A 20145-nucleotide genomic window follows, 5' to 3' on the forward strand; every position below is an offset into this window, starting at 1 on the left:
ACAAATATTCAAATAATTTTCAGATTTTTTTAATAGTAAAATATTAAATTAAAGGAATACAATTGTTTTTTTTTTTTTTGAATATTCAATATTTTGAAATATTCGAATATCCATCCCATTAAAAATAATTATAAAAAAATATTTTATTTTTTAATTGTACTATTTAATCAATATACAATATTTTTTGTATATATAACTTCTATTATACTGTATTTCAAATAATACATTTTCCAACTTCTATAATACCGTATTTCAAATAATACATTTTTAATATGCTATATTTAATATAAAAATAATATTTTTACAAATCAATAATAATTCAAATGAATCTATCAATAAAATAATTTATCAAGATATGTGAAAATGATTAAATATAGCATATATCATTGATTAATATATATTATATCAATGATATTTTAAAAATTAATTAAAATTCAATCATTCCATAAATTTTTATATCATATTAATTTTCATTTATCCTTGGAAATATAGTATATTTATAGACTTAGGTGTTTACAAATTCGAATTAAAATTAATATATTAATTTTAATATATTATGAAATTATATTTTTTTATTTTAAAATTAAAATTAGTAAATGTGTGTATATTTCATATATTTTGAACATTATCTTAAATTCGAATATGCATTTAATTTTGTGATTGACTTTCTATATTTAATCTGATTTTTTTGCTTTCATTTAAAAATCCGATTTTTTGTTATGCAATATTTGGTAAGCTATTTTTACAATATTTGGTATGCATTTAACAAATTATTTTTTATTTAAATTAAAAAAAATCCGTTAAATATGCCAACATATTTTTGAAAGATTACATTTCATTATTCATGAAATCGTGTAATTAATTATATCAATAATTAAAAGATTTCTTCACCTAATTAAATATGAATATTTAGTTAATTGCATAACTTATTTTTACAATTAATATTTGTTTCCTTATTAATATATTACTTACTTTTATATGTATCAAGAAATAAGTATAAATAGCACTAAGTCCACCCATTCTATCTCATTCATCACCTACACAATTTCAATCATACATCTCTCTCTCTCTCTCTCTCTCTCTCTCTCTCTCTCTCTCTCTCTCTCTCTCTCTCTCTCTCTCTCTCTCTCTCTCTCTCTCTCTCTCTCTCTCTCTCTCTCTAATTCGTAAATTTCTTTTTGTAAATTGTTTGTGTAACACCGGATTTAGTTTATTCGATTCACGTAATTTTGTTGTATATTTTTTGTATATTTTGAAATTCTTTAGTTTATAATATTCATATTTATTATTTATTCGTATTTACATAGATTGTATACTATTATGTGTTGATTTTTTTTCCCATAATTATGTTGATTTTATTGTTTTTAATATAGTTAATTAATTATTAAAAATTAATTGATGTTTGTATATATCTCACATCACTCATTTAACTCATGGATATATTTTTTTATTTTTTGTTTATTTTTATTTACAGGGACAAAAACTAAAGTACAATCATCTTTCTTCCGCCGGTTGCATAAAAGGGCATCATTCTGCAAGAATGATTTTATTCGAGGAGCAAATGTAACAATTAAATTATTATTATTTTTAATATGTGTTCATATATTTGTCTATACCAAGTGTATTGAATTTTTTTTTAATATATTTTTTTAGATTTAGTGTTATTTTTTTCTCCCGTGGTAGAACATCTCAACTGCCTTGGAGTGACTCTACAAAGTGAAGAATTTGATTTAAGTAAAAAAAGTTGAAAGTTTATTTATATGTATGAGTATATAGAATGCATTTGATTACTCTGATTTCTTTTATTCGATTTGTCTTCATGCTTATATATACGTCCGGTTATATTTATTCTACACACTCTTATTGTATAGTTAAAGAATATTGACCATATTTATACACAGTTATGATTAATTGAGTTTTTAGAGAAAAAAAATTGGATATGGTAATGCATTTCAAAATTCAAATCCAAAAATTAAATCTTAAAAATCATTATTAAAGTATCTCTTGCAATTTTCCTCATTTTGTCTCTTGAGTGGCGTATGCATAGAAAATATTTACTAGAGGAATTCAAATCTACCGTTAATAGTCAAATGAAAAAAAGGAGTAAGAAAATGAAGAAAAATGAAAATAACAAATTGATGATCCCACATTTGGATGGAAAGTTTACAACTTTAATTCCACAAATTCATGCATACAATTCCTGGTATTGTTTTTCTTACATAAATAGTAATGTAGCAAGTTTTAATTCCATATTTAATTACATGATTTACCTTCAAATTGTCACTACAAAATAACGTATAATTCACATATTATTTTGTAATCAATCAATAATAAAAGAAAAAAAATACGGCTCATTAATTACAAGATTATAATCATATCAATAATAATAATAATTTGTTTTCCTAATTTAAATATACCTAAAAAAAATCCTCTAACATAACATCCCAAACATTATAAATATGCCATTTTTTTCATTTATTTTTTTCGCATCATAACATTACATTGTTCACAAGTTCTTTCGTTTTTTCTTTGTTTTAATCATCTTTGGTCCCCTTTTTCTTCTGTTTTTTTGGTATTAACAAGACAAAATCAGTTATATAGATATTAATTTTGATTATTTTATTACTTATTTTGATATTCTTTTACATTTTATTATAATGTTGTTGTTACGTTATACATGTAAACTGTAATATATCATTTTATTTTAATGGTCAACTATGAATATATGTTAATGTTTGGTCGTAGTTGTGTTATAATATTGACTCAAAATAGTTTTACATTGCTGATTTATAAGATGACATTTTACGAGGAAATTCTTTCGGTTGGTGAAGAACGATCACCGATTGATGATTTTAACATGCTCGATTCAACTCGATTGAAATATTATCAGACGGATCACAAAGATTTAAACGATGAACTGTTTAAATGGTTGTTAGAAGCAACATTGAGTGGATAATCTAATCAAACCAAAACGGTGAAACGTGTCGTATTGACTATGTCTTTTATTGCTTATTTATATATATATATATATATATATATATATATATATATATATATATATATATATATATATATATATATATATATATATATATATATATATATATATATATATATATATATATATATATATATTTCTATTATATAATAATATGACTTTTGTTAGCTATTATATAATGAATTGACTTTTGACTATTCAATATAACTCGAAATATGTACAATAGTATTAGTATGAGTATTAGTATGTGTATGAATATTATTATTAGTTTTAGTATGAGTATTAGTTTTAGTATTAGTATTAGTATGAGTATTGGTATTGGTATTGTATTTGGTATTGGTATTGGTATTGGTATTGGTATTGGTATTGGTATTGGTATTGGTATTGGTATTGGTATTGGTATTGGTATTGGTATTGGTATTGGTATTAGTATTGGTATTGGTATTGGTATTTGTATTGGTATTGATATTTGATATTGGTATATGTATTGGTATTTATGTTGGTATGAGTATTGGTATAAGTATTAGTATTGATATTGATATTGGTTTAATATTGATATTAATATTAGTATTGATTTTTGTATTAATATTAGTATTAGTATAGTATTAATAATAATATTTGTATTAGTATTAGTATTAATATTAGTATTTGTATTAGAAGTAGCATGGAGTATTATACGTCGCAATATGAAGAATTAAGAGTAGAGGTGGCATAAAGATATCATCAATCCGGAATAGACGACTAATATTACTTGCGATATTGTCTACTAGGATTTTTCAGTGAATATGAATTTACATCATAAAAATTGTATATTGTGATTCAAATACACATCTGTTTTTTTTATTATATATATAATTATTTACTGTGTTAGTTTATTTGCAGTTTATGCAATTTTTATTGTCTACTCCACTAAATTTGTTTATTTAGAATCGAGGTGATTTAGTACAAATTGTATTTATTTTTACACATTTAAGTGATTATGTTTCAGTAATGTGAATCACTGATTGCATTTGAACAATGAAAAATATGTATGTTACTCGCAAAGAGAGTTATACGAGATGTCAATGGATGTGTTGTAAAACACTACTTTGATAATTAAGTTTTATTAAGGATCCGAGTATATTGGACGAGATAGTTGTACCATTTGGATCATATAATACATATCTTATTTTATATATCACAATTTTCATTTTCTATATTTATTTTTATCATTTATTTTGTTTATATTGGTACTTAAATAAAATGTAATTGACATAGTTAATAAATTTTTTAGATGATATCGTACTATATATCATCTATTGACTATTCAAAGTTTTCGTTCGATTATTTTGTCTAAAATATATATTTATTTTTTATATTACCCCATCATCGCATTAACATCCTTTTCATTCATAAATGTGTTTGATTTATCTCATCGGCGTGTTTTAATCATTAAAAATGTGTACTTAGAATTGATCCCCGTGCATCGCACGGGTGAGTTACTAGTATTTTATTAATCATTTATATTTGTTATCTTTTAGAGTTAAATATCATTTATTTTAATTATGTCCATATATAGTAGACATATCAATTTATATTGAGAGAAGGATTGTCATATCAATCTATACATATCAATAGATATCATCCGGATATATATATTCTACATACTATTTTTTTAATTACATATAATATCTATCTATTTATTTATATAATTTACAAAAGACAAGATTGATATTGCTTTTAATATTATTGATATTATTACCATATTCAATTGATATTCTCTATTTTTATCATGCAAACACAAGTATATAAACCCCTAAAACTTCAATCCATTTCACCACTGCATTTCATTCAAATTAAACGTATGACATTGTGCATTTTTTTATTTTTTATCGTCTATTTGTTGTATTTTCCGATTTTTTTTATTGTGGTCTTTATTTCTTTTCGTTTTTCGTTGGTATCAACATATATCAAATATATATTTATAATCTATTAATATATATATATGTTTTTCTTTTCCAGATGAATATGATGTCAACCTATGAATCGGAGATTTCGGTAAGAGACCATTCATTGATTATTGGTTTCAATATGATCCAATCATATCGTTTGCGGAAAGACTTATGTGCCGAAAGTTATAGATGAATGTCATGTGGTATTGAATAGAGAAATTAATAGTTATGATTTGGAAAAATTAATCGTATTGACTTCTTCTTTTTTGTTGAATCGCCGACTAAAGTATCGATGTTACAAAACATAAGACGACTTATTTTAAATAGTGTTCGCTTAGGAAATTTCATTAGAGCTTCAACAAGTTTATCATAGTTTATTTATTTATTTGTTTTAGTTGTGTATCCATTTTCTTCGTTACTCATGTTGAAGTCGTTGCTCCTTTGACAGAGTTTGTGTACAATGATTAAATAAGTTCTTTAATTGTATTTGTGACCTCTGAAAATAAAATATTTATAATTTGTGCATTAATTTATTTATTAATTATTTACCACATCGTCCACAAAATTCGTCTTTTTTTACATAGCTTGATTGGTTATTTTGTACTGCATTAGAAGATTTCCATTTACTATCCTCAAAATCCGACTTTTTAATTATTAGTTTCATTCATATCATTGCGTAATAGATAAATCTTGAAAATATTGACAATTTACACATTAATCTGCAATCAATCAATCCGCTCATTGGTCCACGTTAATTACATATTTATATTAATATCAATAATAATATAATCTTCTAATTTATTTAAATCTAAAAGATATTGTTACATTAACCACATCATAAATCCTATAAATACTCCCTCCATTGTTATCACTCACTTATTCGTTTGCTTTTTCATTATGACGTCCTTATATTTTTTTCAATGTTTTGTGGTTTGTAAATATTATGATATTTCATTTCCATCATTGTAATACACTGTTATTTGTTCTTATTTTTTATTTTCATGTTATTCTTGATATTCTTTTTTCATGGTATTTTGTTGTTATTTTTTTTAAAGTTGTTCTTGATATTCATTGTCCATTGTTGATAACTATGTATATATTTTCCATTTTTTCTGTTTTTTTGCGTACTATACTATACTTAATATGTTGACCTTACTGCAATCATGCCTTAATATAGTTAAATTGTGTATAATTATGAAATCAATTGATAATATCCTCTAATCATGCACAGTTAATACATATTATATGGAAATTTATATTCATGGTTATGGAATGATTAAGGAAAATTATATGAAAATTTGTATACGTAAGCTTTATGAGAAAAAAAGTGCAATTATGTTATATATGTGTTATACTATAATTATTCGATTCTAAAATTTCATAAACGAGATTTTATAATGGTAACTGATAATTTATATTTTTTAAATGATTGTTTATTTAATTATTTTTATTATTTTGACAAACTCAAACCCACTTATTGGGATAAATTATTTATACAATATCAGTTTTGTTACTAAATTTAGACAAAATATAATGGATAATTTTTTTTATACCAGTAAAATATTTTTTTTCATTTTTTTAAGTTATATTTTGGTGAATTATGTGTGTTGAAATACTTAAATTGTTTCGAAAAATCATAAAAAATATTTAAATATGGATAAATAATTTTTAAAATATGTGTTACCACTACGGGATACAAGATTTTAAAAATTGGGTGAACGACATTTGATAATGGTAAAATTAATATTTTTTTTATTTTTTTCAAAGTTATGTTTTGGTGACTTATGTGCTTCGAACAATTTTAATATCTTACACGACGAACTTAAGCTCATTTAAATTACGACAAATAATTTTTAAAATCCACTACTAGATACAATATTTAGTAATGAAAAAATAGTAACTTTCATATTTTTAGTTATTGTTTGGTGAATTATGTGATTTGAACTTTGAACTATTTGAGTTTATTTAAATGATATTTTTTTTTGTCAACATTTACTTAAAAAATCTTAATGCATATAAATTCTGATATATAATTTATAAGATACCCATTTTGTTACCACCACTAAATAAATATTTAATAATGGGTAAATAAAATTTTATAATGGTAAATTATTTTTTGTGTAAGTTATTATTTGGTGAATTATGTATTGGCCTATTTTAATTACTTTTACTAATCACAAACTCATTTAAATTTGGATAAATAGTTTTATTTCTTTTGAGGAAATTTCGGTAAATAACTTTTAAAATACTTATTTCTTTACCACCACGAGATAAGAGATTTAAAAATTGGTAAACGATATTTTTATAATGGTAAATTAATTTTTTTTATTGTAATTTATTGTTTGGTTACTATTTTAATATTCCGACACACATCTAAATAATTTTTAGAATATATATTTCGTTACAATAACTAGAGTTAAATATTTAAGAAAATGGTAACAAAAATTTTAAAATCTAAAATAATATTTTTTTTTAAGCTAAAGTTTGGGGAATTATGTGTGTTGAATTAATTATTTTGATAAACCTAAATCCATTTAAATTGGGATAAATAGATTTTAAAAAATTAATTATGTTACTACAACTAGACAAAAGGTTCAAATCTTGGTAAATAAAATTTTATATATTATGGAGAAATAGTAATTATCATTTTTTATGTTATTGTATGGTGAATTATGTGAGTTGTACTATTTTAATTATTTTAATAAAATTAAAACCCATTTAAATTGAGATAAATAATATTTCAAATTTTTATATTGTTGCAATCACTGGATACAAGATTTCAAGAAAAGTTAAACTATATTTCATAAAGGGGAAATAACAATTTTTTTTTAAAATTATTGGTTTGGTGAATTATTTACATTGAATTATTTTTATCTAATAGACTAATTTGAGATAGCTAAGTTTTAAAATTTATATTTCATTACCACAACTAGATATGTGACCAAAAAAATGGGTAGAAAAATATAGTAATTACCAAATCGTAATTTTTACAAGTTATTATTTGGAGAATTATATGGGTTGAACTATTTTAGTGTCTTTAACTAACTAAACCCATCTAAATTTAAATACATAATTTTTATAATACCTACTGCGGATGAAAGCTTTTAAAAAAAATGGGTGAACAAATTTATTTCATGCTAAAATAACAAATTTTGCAAGTTATTGTTAGGTGAATTATTTGTATTGAACTATTTCAATTACTTTGACTATTCTCAACTTATTTAAATTTCGTTAAATAATTTTTAAAATATTTATTTCGTTACCATTAGAAGATACAATATTTGAGTGTATGAATTTTTATTATGGTCGAAATGATAATTTTATTTTTTTAAGTTATTTGTTTGTGAATTATGTGTATTTTATTGTTTTATTGTTCCAAAAAAAAAACTAAACCCACTTAAATTGGGATAGACACATTAAAATATTTATTTTGTTACCACAACTAGATAAAATATTTAAAAGTTGGGTAAACAACAATATAATAAAGGTAAAATCATATATCTTTTTTATTTGTAAACTTATTGTTTGGTAAATTAAATGAATTGAACTATTTTAATTACTTTTACTAATTAAACTCATTTAAATCTAGGTAATAAATTCTATACTAGGTTTGTTGTTAGCAAGACTAGATATAATATTTAAAAATGGGTAGAAGAATATTAATAATGGTAAAAAATAACTGATTTGTTTCAAGTTATAATTTTTCAATTGAATTCCTCAACGGCGTGTCGTGCTCCGAACTCCCTTCGCATAGGTTGAAATTCAAGTTTGTTCATACGAATATCGGTCATCCAACAAGAATGTGCAATGAAACTAGGCTTCCAGTTAATCGAACGGACAATCACATTCTTCAAGTTAATGCTGATCCCATTGAACTTCACCTTGCTACAAAGTTCCAGAGACGATAATTGTTTTTTGTTAATCGTTTGCAATGACTATCAACAAAAGTTGGAATCAAACGCATGTAAGTTTATATTTTTTTTACTGGTATTAACCGAAATTAACAGATATTTCCCGCTTAAAAAAATATAAGGTGAATATTTGTATTTATGCAAAATTTTAAATCGGATACAAAGCAAAAAGGGTATGAGTATACCCGTATTATATTCGCCCCGTATATATATATATATATATATATATATATATTAGTTATTGATTTTAAAATACTTTAATTTGTAGCATGATAATTAATGATATTTGAATTTTTTTTATTGTCGTAAGAAATTTATTGGCAAATTTTCAAGGATAATTATAAAAAGGAAAAAAAAAAACACTATTTACAGGTATTTTACGAGGTGGATATGGCGATGTCAACTTAATAATTCGGGGATTTTGATGGGGAAGGGGAATTTTCTCACGGGATGGGGATGTGGATTGCGAAATCCGACTGATACCCACCCCATTACCATGCCTATTGGAATACGTATCTGAAGTAGTATATTAATTATTTATTTTGGTGATTGCTAAGGCAAAATTGGTGCAATGTTATTTGTTCCAATATCTTAAATTATACTAAGTTTATATTATCATTTTTTTATCGTGTTTTGTTGAATCAATTTTAAATCTTGAATTTGACTCCCGTGCATCGCACGGGTGAGATACTAGATGAAACTAAAACAAAGTTTCATTATTGCTAATGAAATTATTTGTGATGGACTAGTAGAGCATTTATTGCCCATACCTTCAAATATATATATAGATAAGTTTCACATATTTATTGTTTTTATTTGCAATTGTTATTCTTATTTTCTGTAAATTTATGCCTCTGACAAATGATTGATAGCCCAAAATGGGTGAAGGCGATGAATTTTATATATAAATGTTGGGAATTTTCAAAGGAATCTCACACTTTCTCTTAAAACTGCCAAAGCAGATTATAGTGTCTTGAAAGAGATTCTTTTGGTGGATTTTAGCCAAGAGAAAAAATCCAATCTCATATATATATATATATATATATATATATATATATATATATATATATATATATATATATATATATATATGCAATAACTTTTATAAGATTATATTTACAACATAATCAAGAGTTGCTACTCTATTCATGTAAACACAGGCAAATGATTATTTAAAAGCAGAAGTTAGTGATTGTGATTTAAGTTAGTCTTAAGTGCTTATTTCTAAAAGTTGGGGGTGTTTGCAAATATTTCGAAAAATGAACTAAAATTGAAAAATCATGGTTAGGGGTGCTTTTAAAAAAATAGCTTAAAGCAGATTATTTTAAGAGAAGCAAAAGCAAAAGTTGATTTTGCAAACACCTAAAAACAGATTATGAGCAAAAAAAACCGCATAATCACTTTCAAAAACATTTGCAAACACCACCAAAATAAGAGTGAATTTTTTTAATGAAGAAAAACAGTATATAATAAGCAAAATGATGGGACCATTTGAATACACAAACCTTCCTCGTCAATTCCGAACAAAAACTTGGCAAAATCCGAATCCCAAAGCATCGAAAGCATAAATATATTCATGTATGGATCTGAATACGATTAACTTACTTATATATTAAGCTGTTGTATGAAAAGGAACACCGAAGAAGAAAAAAACGAGTGCATAGTTGAAAACTTGATACTTCATTTGAATTCTGCAATCTCGAAAACACGAGCGGTTCCATCGATTGAAACGGAGACTAGAAAATCTCCATTGCAAGATGCAGTAATTGACTGAATGGAATCAGAGTGCCCGCTGAATATTCTTTCAAGATTCCCCGACAAACTATCCCATATTCTTACTTTTCCATCACCACAACCAGAGGCTATATATCTTGAATTAGCCAGCCACAGCAAACATGTCACACCTTCCTGCAATAGAATTGCCAATATTAAGAGTCGAGACGACTCGTGAATGAAATGAAATTAATAAAAACGGGTCTTAATTTAAGGTTAGGTGAGCATCTCCATTATCCGTGTCTCAATTGTAGTCTATCAATTTAATCATATAGGGTAAATTACAACCACCCCATGAGGTATGGTCAAATTACAAAACCCCCTCTTGTTTGGGTAATTACAACCACCCCTCAACTATAAATCTTCTTACACGTCCACCCTGGCGGTTTCAAATTTAGTGGAATCTTCTAGATTATATGTAATATTATCACTTTTGTACCCGTTTTATCCCATTCGAGCTCCACAGTTTGACGCAAGATGATCACAAGATGTGTTTATTTGGCTTGTACATATCAGATTTTAGTGCATCAGAAACTGTATTTTTACACAAATCGAGTACAAACTATAGCACATTCTACGGAATATAGAAGATTATGTTGAATTTGACACGATAAGGGTGGATGTGTAAGAAGATTTATAGTTGATGGGGATAGATGTAATTATCCAAACAAGAGGGGTTTTTTCGTAATTTGACCATACTTCAGGGGTGGTTGTAATTTATCCAATCATATATTATGTATTCATATAAATTAATTACCTCCTTATGGACTATTCATCCTTGCCTGGAACTCCAAGGAAAAATAATTTACGATAACCGATAGTTCAAATAAATGATAGACAAAAGATGCACGCACCTCGTGATCACATACACAACGAGGCAATGGAGAATGATGCTCCCAGATTTTAAGCTTCTTATCCATGCCTCCTGTGGCAGCCCTCCAACTCTCCCTTCCAGAGCTACAAAAATATTCATATAATAATAAAAATAATAGCACTTCAGGAATTACGAAGGAAAATGGCAAAATATCTGATATGGTTTTTGTTTTGGTAAGATTTGTAGCCGTGTCTATTATTTCTGGAAAGAAACGATAAAAAAATATGTGGCAGTTATAAACCTTGCTTCAAAAGCAGCAAACTCGACCGAATCTAAATGTTTCTCTAAAGAACTGACGACCTGCAATGTGGGACCGCGGCATTAAATCATAGATTACACAAAAAGAGAATAAAATAAAGGGGATAAAACAAAAAAAAAAGGCAAAAAGCACCTTCCCAGTTGTTATATTAACAATGTGAAGAGAACCATCGCTTGAGCCGGTAAGCACAAGAGTAGAGTCGGAGCTGATTGTCAAGCACGTGAGCCCTTCACCATGATAAAAATGACCTTGCAAAATCGATTACGTATTTCATCAGTACTGAAATGCAGCAAAACGAGAGAATATGTCAAAAGAAATTAAAATTAAAAAATCAAAAGCACACCTCTAACATCATGGATAACTTCCGACGTTCTCGGGTTCCAAATTCTCAGAGTTGCATCATCAGAACCAGTACAAATTGTTCTACCTTCAGAAAGTGAAAATCAGTAACATTAATATATATAGTCAAAAGGGGAAGACCGTCAGAGTTTCCTCGTTATAGAAAGTAAAAAGGTGATATAATAATTACCATCAGGGGTAAAATCGCCACATGTTACACTACTCGCGTGACCTGCGAAATTATGCAGATAAGCAGCCCTGTCGGCATTCCACATCCAAACGGAAGAATCCTCTGAACCAGCCAAGACCACATGTCCTCTCGGATGCCACTTCACCCACTGAACAATATTTACCCGTTTAATATAAGTACAGCATAAACTACAAGATTATTCACCGAGTTAACTTCTCAGCCCCCGTTTGGTTGGCAAGATAAGATTAGCCAAGATAAGATTAAATAATCTAATGAAACCCAATTATTTCATTTGAGCTCGCAACGTCCAATAAAAAAAAACTCATTAGAAGGCAAGGTAAGACAAGATAAGCCATGATTATATAATTTTGACGGGTTGACCCGACAATTTATTGGGATGCCAAACATCAAATTAAGTCTAACTATTTAGTTAATCATGGCTTATCTTGGCAACCAAACGGGGCCTCAATATATTATTATTACCTCAATGCCACCAGCTGGACCGTCAAGGGTGCATTTTAATTCTCCGTTAGCTATATCCCATACTTTAACAACTCCGTCCAAACTTCCAGATGCAAGCAACTGCCCGTCTGCGCTAAACGACAGGCTAGATACAGAATCTTGGTGACCTGTACGAGGATATGATTTACAATTGGAATCGTAATATCGTACACATGTAACACGTGTTAATGATCTTATGAACTTTGATCATGAATTATAACTTTTATTTTTTTGTTTTTCTAATTAAGAGGTTAAGAACGAAAAGGCCGAATTTGATACCTTGCAACTCAAAAGCCCAGTCTCCGTGATTAATCTTCCACAGGAATCCTTTATCGTCTCCACCTCCAGTTGCGACTAGTGCGGCATCTGTCGGACTACAGACAGCTGTGTACAGTTCACCTAGATGAAGAGAATCATTTTTTTAAGACCGCTATAAAGTTGGATTAATTAACGATTTGCGAGTAGTCTTTATTAACATTAGTAACATTCGAATACAAAAATCCTTAAGCATTTAAAATAAAAAAGAATAGCGCAATGAAGATACAAGCTTGGAAACAGGAATAAAATAACTCACCTGTATGACCGGTAAATATATGTATTGAATCATCAACCCCATCTGCAGCCATCAAATACAACAAGGTAAAATGAAATGAGTAACTGAATAAAATTACACGAACCAACGTGATTGAGAAACAATTGTGAGTGGGATAGCTATATTGTTACAGAAGAATCGTAGACGAAAAATGTTACTTTACCACTTCACGGAGAAAATATCAGGTACTCGAGATTATATGACGTGGACTAAACACGTCAAAACTTCATGCTTACAACAACTGATGTCCATGCAATGTATAAAATGAACTTGCAGTTTGCAGTATTATTGAAGGTCTTTTTTGTTTTTTTTTTGTTTTTTTTTACTATACAATAAAGATCAGTATTGAAATAACGGGATGAATATTTTGCTATCTTATTTATAGTATACACGCCGATGAAAAATCGAAAACTACATTCGAGTATAGCTGGTAAAAGAAAAGTGAATTAAGATGAACGCACCAGAATCATCTTCTCCATCAGAGCCACCTTCCTCATCTGCGTCCGGGAGTTCTGAAAAACGGAGACACAGAAATACATGTTGAATATATATTGAAGCAAAATGAAATTGACGGTAAATGAAAAACAAATTACTACTTTTCGACAATACAAATTCTTAATTACAAGTCAAATTCCATTTAACATGCATATCAATTACAAGCAAGCAGCAGCATAGTTCTAACTAAATAAACATAAAATGGCTTAATGAAACCCCGTACGAGCAATCATCAGAAAAACAATCTTAACAGCATATTCGACGATAACTTGCAACATATGTCGAACGAACTTCTTTTAAATGCATGCATACCTTCTTCATCGACCTCATACTCGTTAATTATATCACTTTCATCGAGAAAAGTCTCTTCGTCGTTATCCTCGTAATCATTTGGAGACGGCCCACTCATTTCTGCAACAACAATAACTTCAGTTAGAAATGCTAAAATACATAAAGCAGTTTTACAAATTCAATTTCAAGAACACACAAAATCCATCCCATTTTCCCAACAATTGAATAAATTTACCCATTTCAAAATTAGGGATTTTTGAGATGTGAGCAGAGATTATTCGAAAACCCACAACCTAGTTAAGGGTTTACTTATAGGTTAGGGAAGCAAAGGTTGAGAAGAAGTTGTATTTGTTTACGGCTGAGGGCTATTTGTCCAACACCATTTTTCTATTCACACTACTCCTTCAAATTTCATTTCAAAAATAAATACCCTAAAATCAAAAATACAAATTTACCCTTTTGAATAAGATAAGAAAATCTGTACTCGAGGTAAGATGCTACTATCCCCAATAAACTTATTTACAGATTTCCATATGAACAAAAGCATAAACCAAAACACAATATTAAGAATATGAATTTCGATTTTAGAAAAGCAAACCTATTAATTTCAGTTGAAATTTTATTTTGCTTACTGGTGATTCTTTTTTTCGTACGGACGATGGGCGGCGAGACGCTGGGCTTCCGAACGGCGGTTTGATGAAGGTGGAGGGCAGCGGCAGATGGCGGCGCTGTTCAACTTATTTTCTTAGTGACTCTGGCGCTTTTTTCTCTTTTTTTATTTTTGTGGCGTTATTTAATTTTTCTTTTTTCTTTGAATAAAGCAAATGGCAAATAGGCTAGTTACAAATAAAATCCATCGCTACGTCTTTTGTCTAAAATATCATTGGTCAATTCTATTAATTATACTCTAATTTAATCAATATTACATATTAAATCCGGATATAAACAAATATATCACATTAACTTTCATTTTCATAAAAAAAAAAATTAGAATATTATTTTTTTAGAATTTTTTTTCTGAATTTTTTTTTTCCGCTCAGATTTCGGCTTTGACCGCGCGATTCTCAAGCGTTGTTATATATATATTTTTTTACGAAAATAATCTTTGTTGTTTCTGAAATTTTTTGCCACCCGGTCAATCGCTGTTGACGACCGGAGTTCACTTTTTTTTCTTTTCTTTTTTTTCTCCCTAAATAAATTACTATTTTAACAACAAAATTATTGTCTGAGGTAGTAATATTGAATGCCAAATTTGTAATATTACTGTCCCAAACAATAATATCATAAATATTATTTTCCCGAACAACAATAGTACTAATATTATTGTCTCAAACAGTAATATTATTGCATGAGACAGTAATAGTACGGTCGGAGACAGTAATACAATGGTCTAAGACAGCAAAATTGCAGGTCAAGCAAGACGATAAAATTAATTAATACAGTAAAATTACTGTCTAAGACAGTAATATTGCAGGCCAAGACAGTAATATTAATTACTATAAATTTTTTTAAGAAAAAAAAAAGTTTTCGAAAAGAAAAAAAAAAGTCAACGACGACGGTTTCCGGAGGTGGCGGTCAAAAATGGTTAAATAGTGAAATTAGAGTTGAATTAGAGTTTTAAGAAGTTGGGGATAATTTTTGTAATATAAAAGGGTTTTCCTTATTTGCAAATAAGTTTGAATGAACTGAATTTATTTGAAAGACAAAAAAGTTTGAATATTTTTTTTCAAATTAAGTGCTATTGGCATGTGTATGTTTATCATTGCCCTGCTTTTCGTGTTGACTGTTGACTGTCGAGAGAGAACAGATTTTGCATTTTTTTTTTCTGCTATTTTTCCTTGATAAAATATTCATAAATTTAATAATTATAATTTATAGTATATTAAAAATAGTTCACATGCTTCCAAAAAAATTATAATTAAGAAAATCTAGGTGTAGGAGAAAATTTAGTAAGTTGGGCCGAGTTTGAGCCATTTTACTAAATTCGTTTATTTATGAGCCGAGTTTGAGCCTACTATTGCTCAACCTGAATAAGACCCGACCGATTAGATTAATAATAAAATATATAATATATTTATTATTTTAATGCTATGACTCAACATACTAGTTACGACTGTATAGGATTATTTTATTTCGCAAAGAAAAAGGTCAAAATAAAAGGAATTTAGTGGTGGCGGTGTCAATAAGTGAAATATGAATCAAATGCAACATACTCACCGAAATCCATTGCTGAAATTTATCATCGAGATTTGAGAATGTAAAACGTTTCCAATAATAAGAGCCACTAATCTTTTTTTACTTCTTTCAATCTTATTTTATTTTTCTCCAACAACTTGAAAGATCTTTAACGGTTTTTTTGGATTGACTTCAATGGAGGTAATCTTATTTATCACTTGTTTTTATAAAAATTTTTTTTAAGGGCAAATGGCAAAAAGACCCATCACATGGGACTTAAATGCATTTTGGTCCACAAAAAAAAACAGTCTCTCAATTAAGCTCATCCCCATGTCTTTAGTCTAAAATACCATCAATAATATAATTCTTATCAATTTCACCCATTATACTCTAACTTTCTTAATATTACACCCTGACCCCGAATTTAAACAAATAAATCACATTAACCCCCAATTTTTTTTTTTCATAAAATAATTTTTTTTCTAAAATGTTTTTTTTCCGGCCAGATTCCGTCGTTGACTTTTTTTTTTTTTTTTTGAATTGTTTTTCTTGGAAAAAAAAATATTTTAATTAATATTACTGTCTTGCCTACTAAATTACTGTCTCAGACAGTAATATTACTGTTTGGGACAGTAATATTATGAATATTATTTTTCCGAACAATAATATTATTAATATTATTGTCTAAGACAGTTAAATTACTGTTGGAGACAGTAATTTAACATCCAAGGCAGTAATATTAATTAAAATAATTTTTTTTAAGGAAAAAAAAAGTCAATTAACAATTAAATTACTGTCTCCGAGAGTTAAATAACTGCCGGAGACATTAATTTAACAACGAATACAGTAATATTAATTAATTTTTTTTTAAGAATAAAAAAGTCAATTAACAGTTAAATTACTGTCTCCGACAGTTAAATAACTGCTGCAGACAGTAATTTAGTAACGAATACAGTTATATTAATTAAAATATTTTTGAAGAAAAAAAAAAACAAAAGAGTTAATTAACAGTTAAATTACTGTCTCCGACAGTTAAATAACTGCCGGAGACAGTAATTTAGCAGCCAAGACAGTAATATTAATTAAAATGTTTTTTTCAAGAAAAAACAAAATTATAAAGATAAAAAAAAAAAAAAAAAAGTCAACGGCGGAGACCCAGCAGTCAACGGCAGTTGATCGGCCGGAAAAAAAAATTCAGGAAAAAAAAATTTCAAAAAAAAAAAAAATTCAACGCCGGTCAACGGCGGCGACCGGCGGTCTCCGGTGGTGGCGGGTCAAAATTGGGGTCAAATTTGAAATTAGGGTTAAAATTGGTTAATTGATGAAATTGGGCTAAATTGGGGTGTAAATCATGAAATTGGAGTTAAATTGGGTTTCAATGAATTGGGGGTAATTTTGGTATATATAAAATGATTTTTCTTATTTGCTAATAAGTTTGAATGAGCTGGATTTATTTGAAAGACAAAAAAGTTGGGTGTCCCTCTCTTAATTAAGAGTCCTTGTTCTATTTACCATTACCCCTTTTTTTATTCGTTACATTTATATAGTAATGGGGCCAGATATAAAGCTGATACCTGAAAAATACGTAAGCCGAATTTAAGCCTATACTAATAAGGTTCGATTGTATGTAAGCTTCAGTCTATGATAATGAGACTCAATGGTAATACATGAATTTGAGTCAACCCAAGTTTTGTTCACATTGCATGGTTGTTGTCAGCCCTAGTTTTGTCTAATTTATTTATTTCCCCTTCCTTATATTATAGGGCAAATGGCAAAAAGGCCCATCACATGGGACTTAAATGCATTTTGGTCCACAAAAAAAAAAAACAGTCTCTCAATTAAGCCCATCCCCATGTCTTTAGTCTAAAATACCCTCAATAATATAATTCTTATCAATTCCACCCATTATGATCTAACTTCCTTAATATTACACATTGACCCCGGATTTTACCAAATATATCACATTAACCCCCCAAATTTTTTTTTTCATAAAATATTTTTTTTTTCTGAAATGTTTTTTTTTTTTCGGCCAGATTCCGGCGTTGACCGCCGGTCTCCGGCATTGACTTTTTTTTTTTTTTTTTTATAATTTTGTTTTTTCTTAAGTTTTTTTTTTAATTAATATTACTGTCTTGGCTGCTAAATTATTGTCTCCGGTCCGGAGACAGTAATTTAGCTGTTAATTGATTTTTTTTTTCTTCAAAAATATTTTAATTAATATTACTGTATTCGTTGTTAAATTACTGTCTCCAGCAGTTATTTAACTTTTGGAGACAGTGATTTAACTGTTAATTGACTTTTTTATTCTTAAAAAAATATTTTTAATTAATATTACTGTATTCGTTTGCTAAATTACTGTCTCCAGCAGTTATTTAACTGTCGGAGACAGTTATTTAACTGTTAATTGGCTTTTTTTCATTTTTTTAATTAATAGTACTGCCTTAGATGCTAAATTACTGTCTTCAACACTAATTTACTGTCTTAGACAATAATATTAATAATATTACTGTTCGGAAAAATAATATTCATAATATTACTGTCCCAAACAGTAATATTACTGTCTGAGACAGTAATTTAGTAGCTAAAACAGTAATATTAATTAAAATATTTTTTTCTTCTAAGCTAAAAAAAATTCAAAAAAAAAAACAAAAAAAAAATCAACGCCGGAGACCAGCGGTCAACGGTGGTTGACCGACCGGAAAAAAATTCAGGAAAAAAAAAGTTTTCAAAAAAAAAAAAAAAAAAAAAGAGTCAACGCCGGAATCTGGACATTTCAGAAAAAAAAATTATTTTCTGAAAAAAAAATTATTTCCTGAAAAATTATTTTCTGAAAAAAAAATTATTTCCTGAAATTTTTTCCGGTCGGTCAACCACCGTTGACCGCCGGTCTCCGGCGTTGACTTTTTTTTTTTTTTTTTTTGAACTTTTTTTTTCTTAGAAGAAAAAAATATTTTAATTAATATTACTGTTTTAGCTACTAAATTACTGTCTCAGACAGTAACATTACTGTTTGGGACAGTAATATTATGAATATTATTTTTTCCGAACAGTAATATTATGAATATTATTTTTCCGAACAGTAATATTATTAATATTATTGTCTAAGACAGTTAAATTACTGTTGAAGACTATAATTTAGCATCTAAGGTAGTACTATTAATTAAATTTTATTTTTTTAAGAAAAAAAGCCAATTTACAGTTAAATAACTGTCTCCAACAGTTAAATAACTGCTGGAGACAGTAATTTAGCAAACGAATACAGTAATATTAATTAAAAATATTTTTTTTAAGAATAAAAAAGTCAATTAACAGTTAAATCACTGTCTCCAAAAGTTAAATAACTGCTGGAGACAGTAATTTAACAACGAATACAGTAATATTAATTAAAATATTTTTGAAGAAAAAAAAAATCACTTAACAGCTAAATTACTGTCTCCGGACTGCCGGATACAGTAATTTAGCAGCCAAGACAGTAATATTAATAAAAAAAAATTAAGAAAAAACAAATTTATAAAAAAAAAAAAAAAAAAAAAAAAGTCAACGCCGGAATCAAGCCGAAAAAAAAACATTTCAGAAAAAAAAAAATTCTGGAAAAAAAAAATTTGGGGGGTTAATGTGATATATTTGTTTAAATCCGGGGTCAATGTGTAATATTAAGGAAGTTAGAGCATAATTGGTGGAATTGATAAGAATTAGGGTTAAAATTGGGGTCAAAATTGAAATTAGGGTTAAAATTGGTTAATTGATGAAATTGGGCTAAATTGGGGTGTAAATCATGAAATTGAAGTTGAATTGGGTTTCAATGAATTAGGGGTA

At 27.5% G+C, this 20145-nt stretch overlaps 1 protein-coding gene across 2 annotated transcripts; it reads right to left on the bottom strand.

Moving 5' to 3' along the window:
- Window positions 1-9803: 9803 nt before the first annotated feature.
- LOC105973529 (transducin family protein / WD-40 repeat family protein) lies at window positions 9804-14993 on the bottom strand. Of its 2 annotated transcripts, none has more exons than XM_088816969.1 (13): window positions 14787-14993; window positions 14176-14274; window positions 13830-13880; window positions 13351-13392; window positions 13056-13175; window positions 12759-12904; window positions 12276-12423; window positions 12090-12173; window positions 11879-11994; window positions 11729-11787; window positions 11468-11570; window positions 10267-10748; window positions 9804-9861 (listed from the first exon to the last, which is right to left on the bottom strand). In XM_088816969.1, the coding sequence occupies exons 2-12, from the start codon at window positions 14270-14272 to the stop codon at window positions 10521-10523; spliced, it is 1194 nt and encodes a 397-aa protein (XP_088673095.1). In that variant the 5' UTR covers window positions 14273-14274; window positions 14787-14993; the 3' UTR covers window positions 9804-9861; window positions 10267-10520. The 2 variants fall into 2 exon arrangements, with proteins under 2 accessions (XP_088673095.1, XP_088673094.1); XM_088816968.1 differs by lacking the exon at window positions 14787-14993 and adding an exon at window positions 14390-14567.
- Between the last annotated feature and the right edge of the window lie 5152 nt (window positions 14994-20145).

This window comes from Erythranthe guttata, chromosome 4 (assembly GCF_056151865.1).
Source record: "Erythranthe guttata isolate IM_541 chromosome 4, IM_541, whole genome shotgun sequence".
NCBI lineage: Eukaryota > Viridiplantae > Streptophyta > Magnoliopsida > Lamiales > Phrymaceae > Erythranthe > Erythranthe guttata.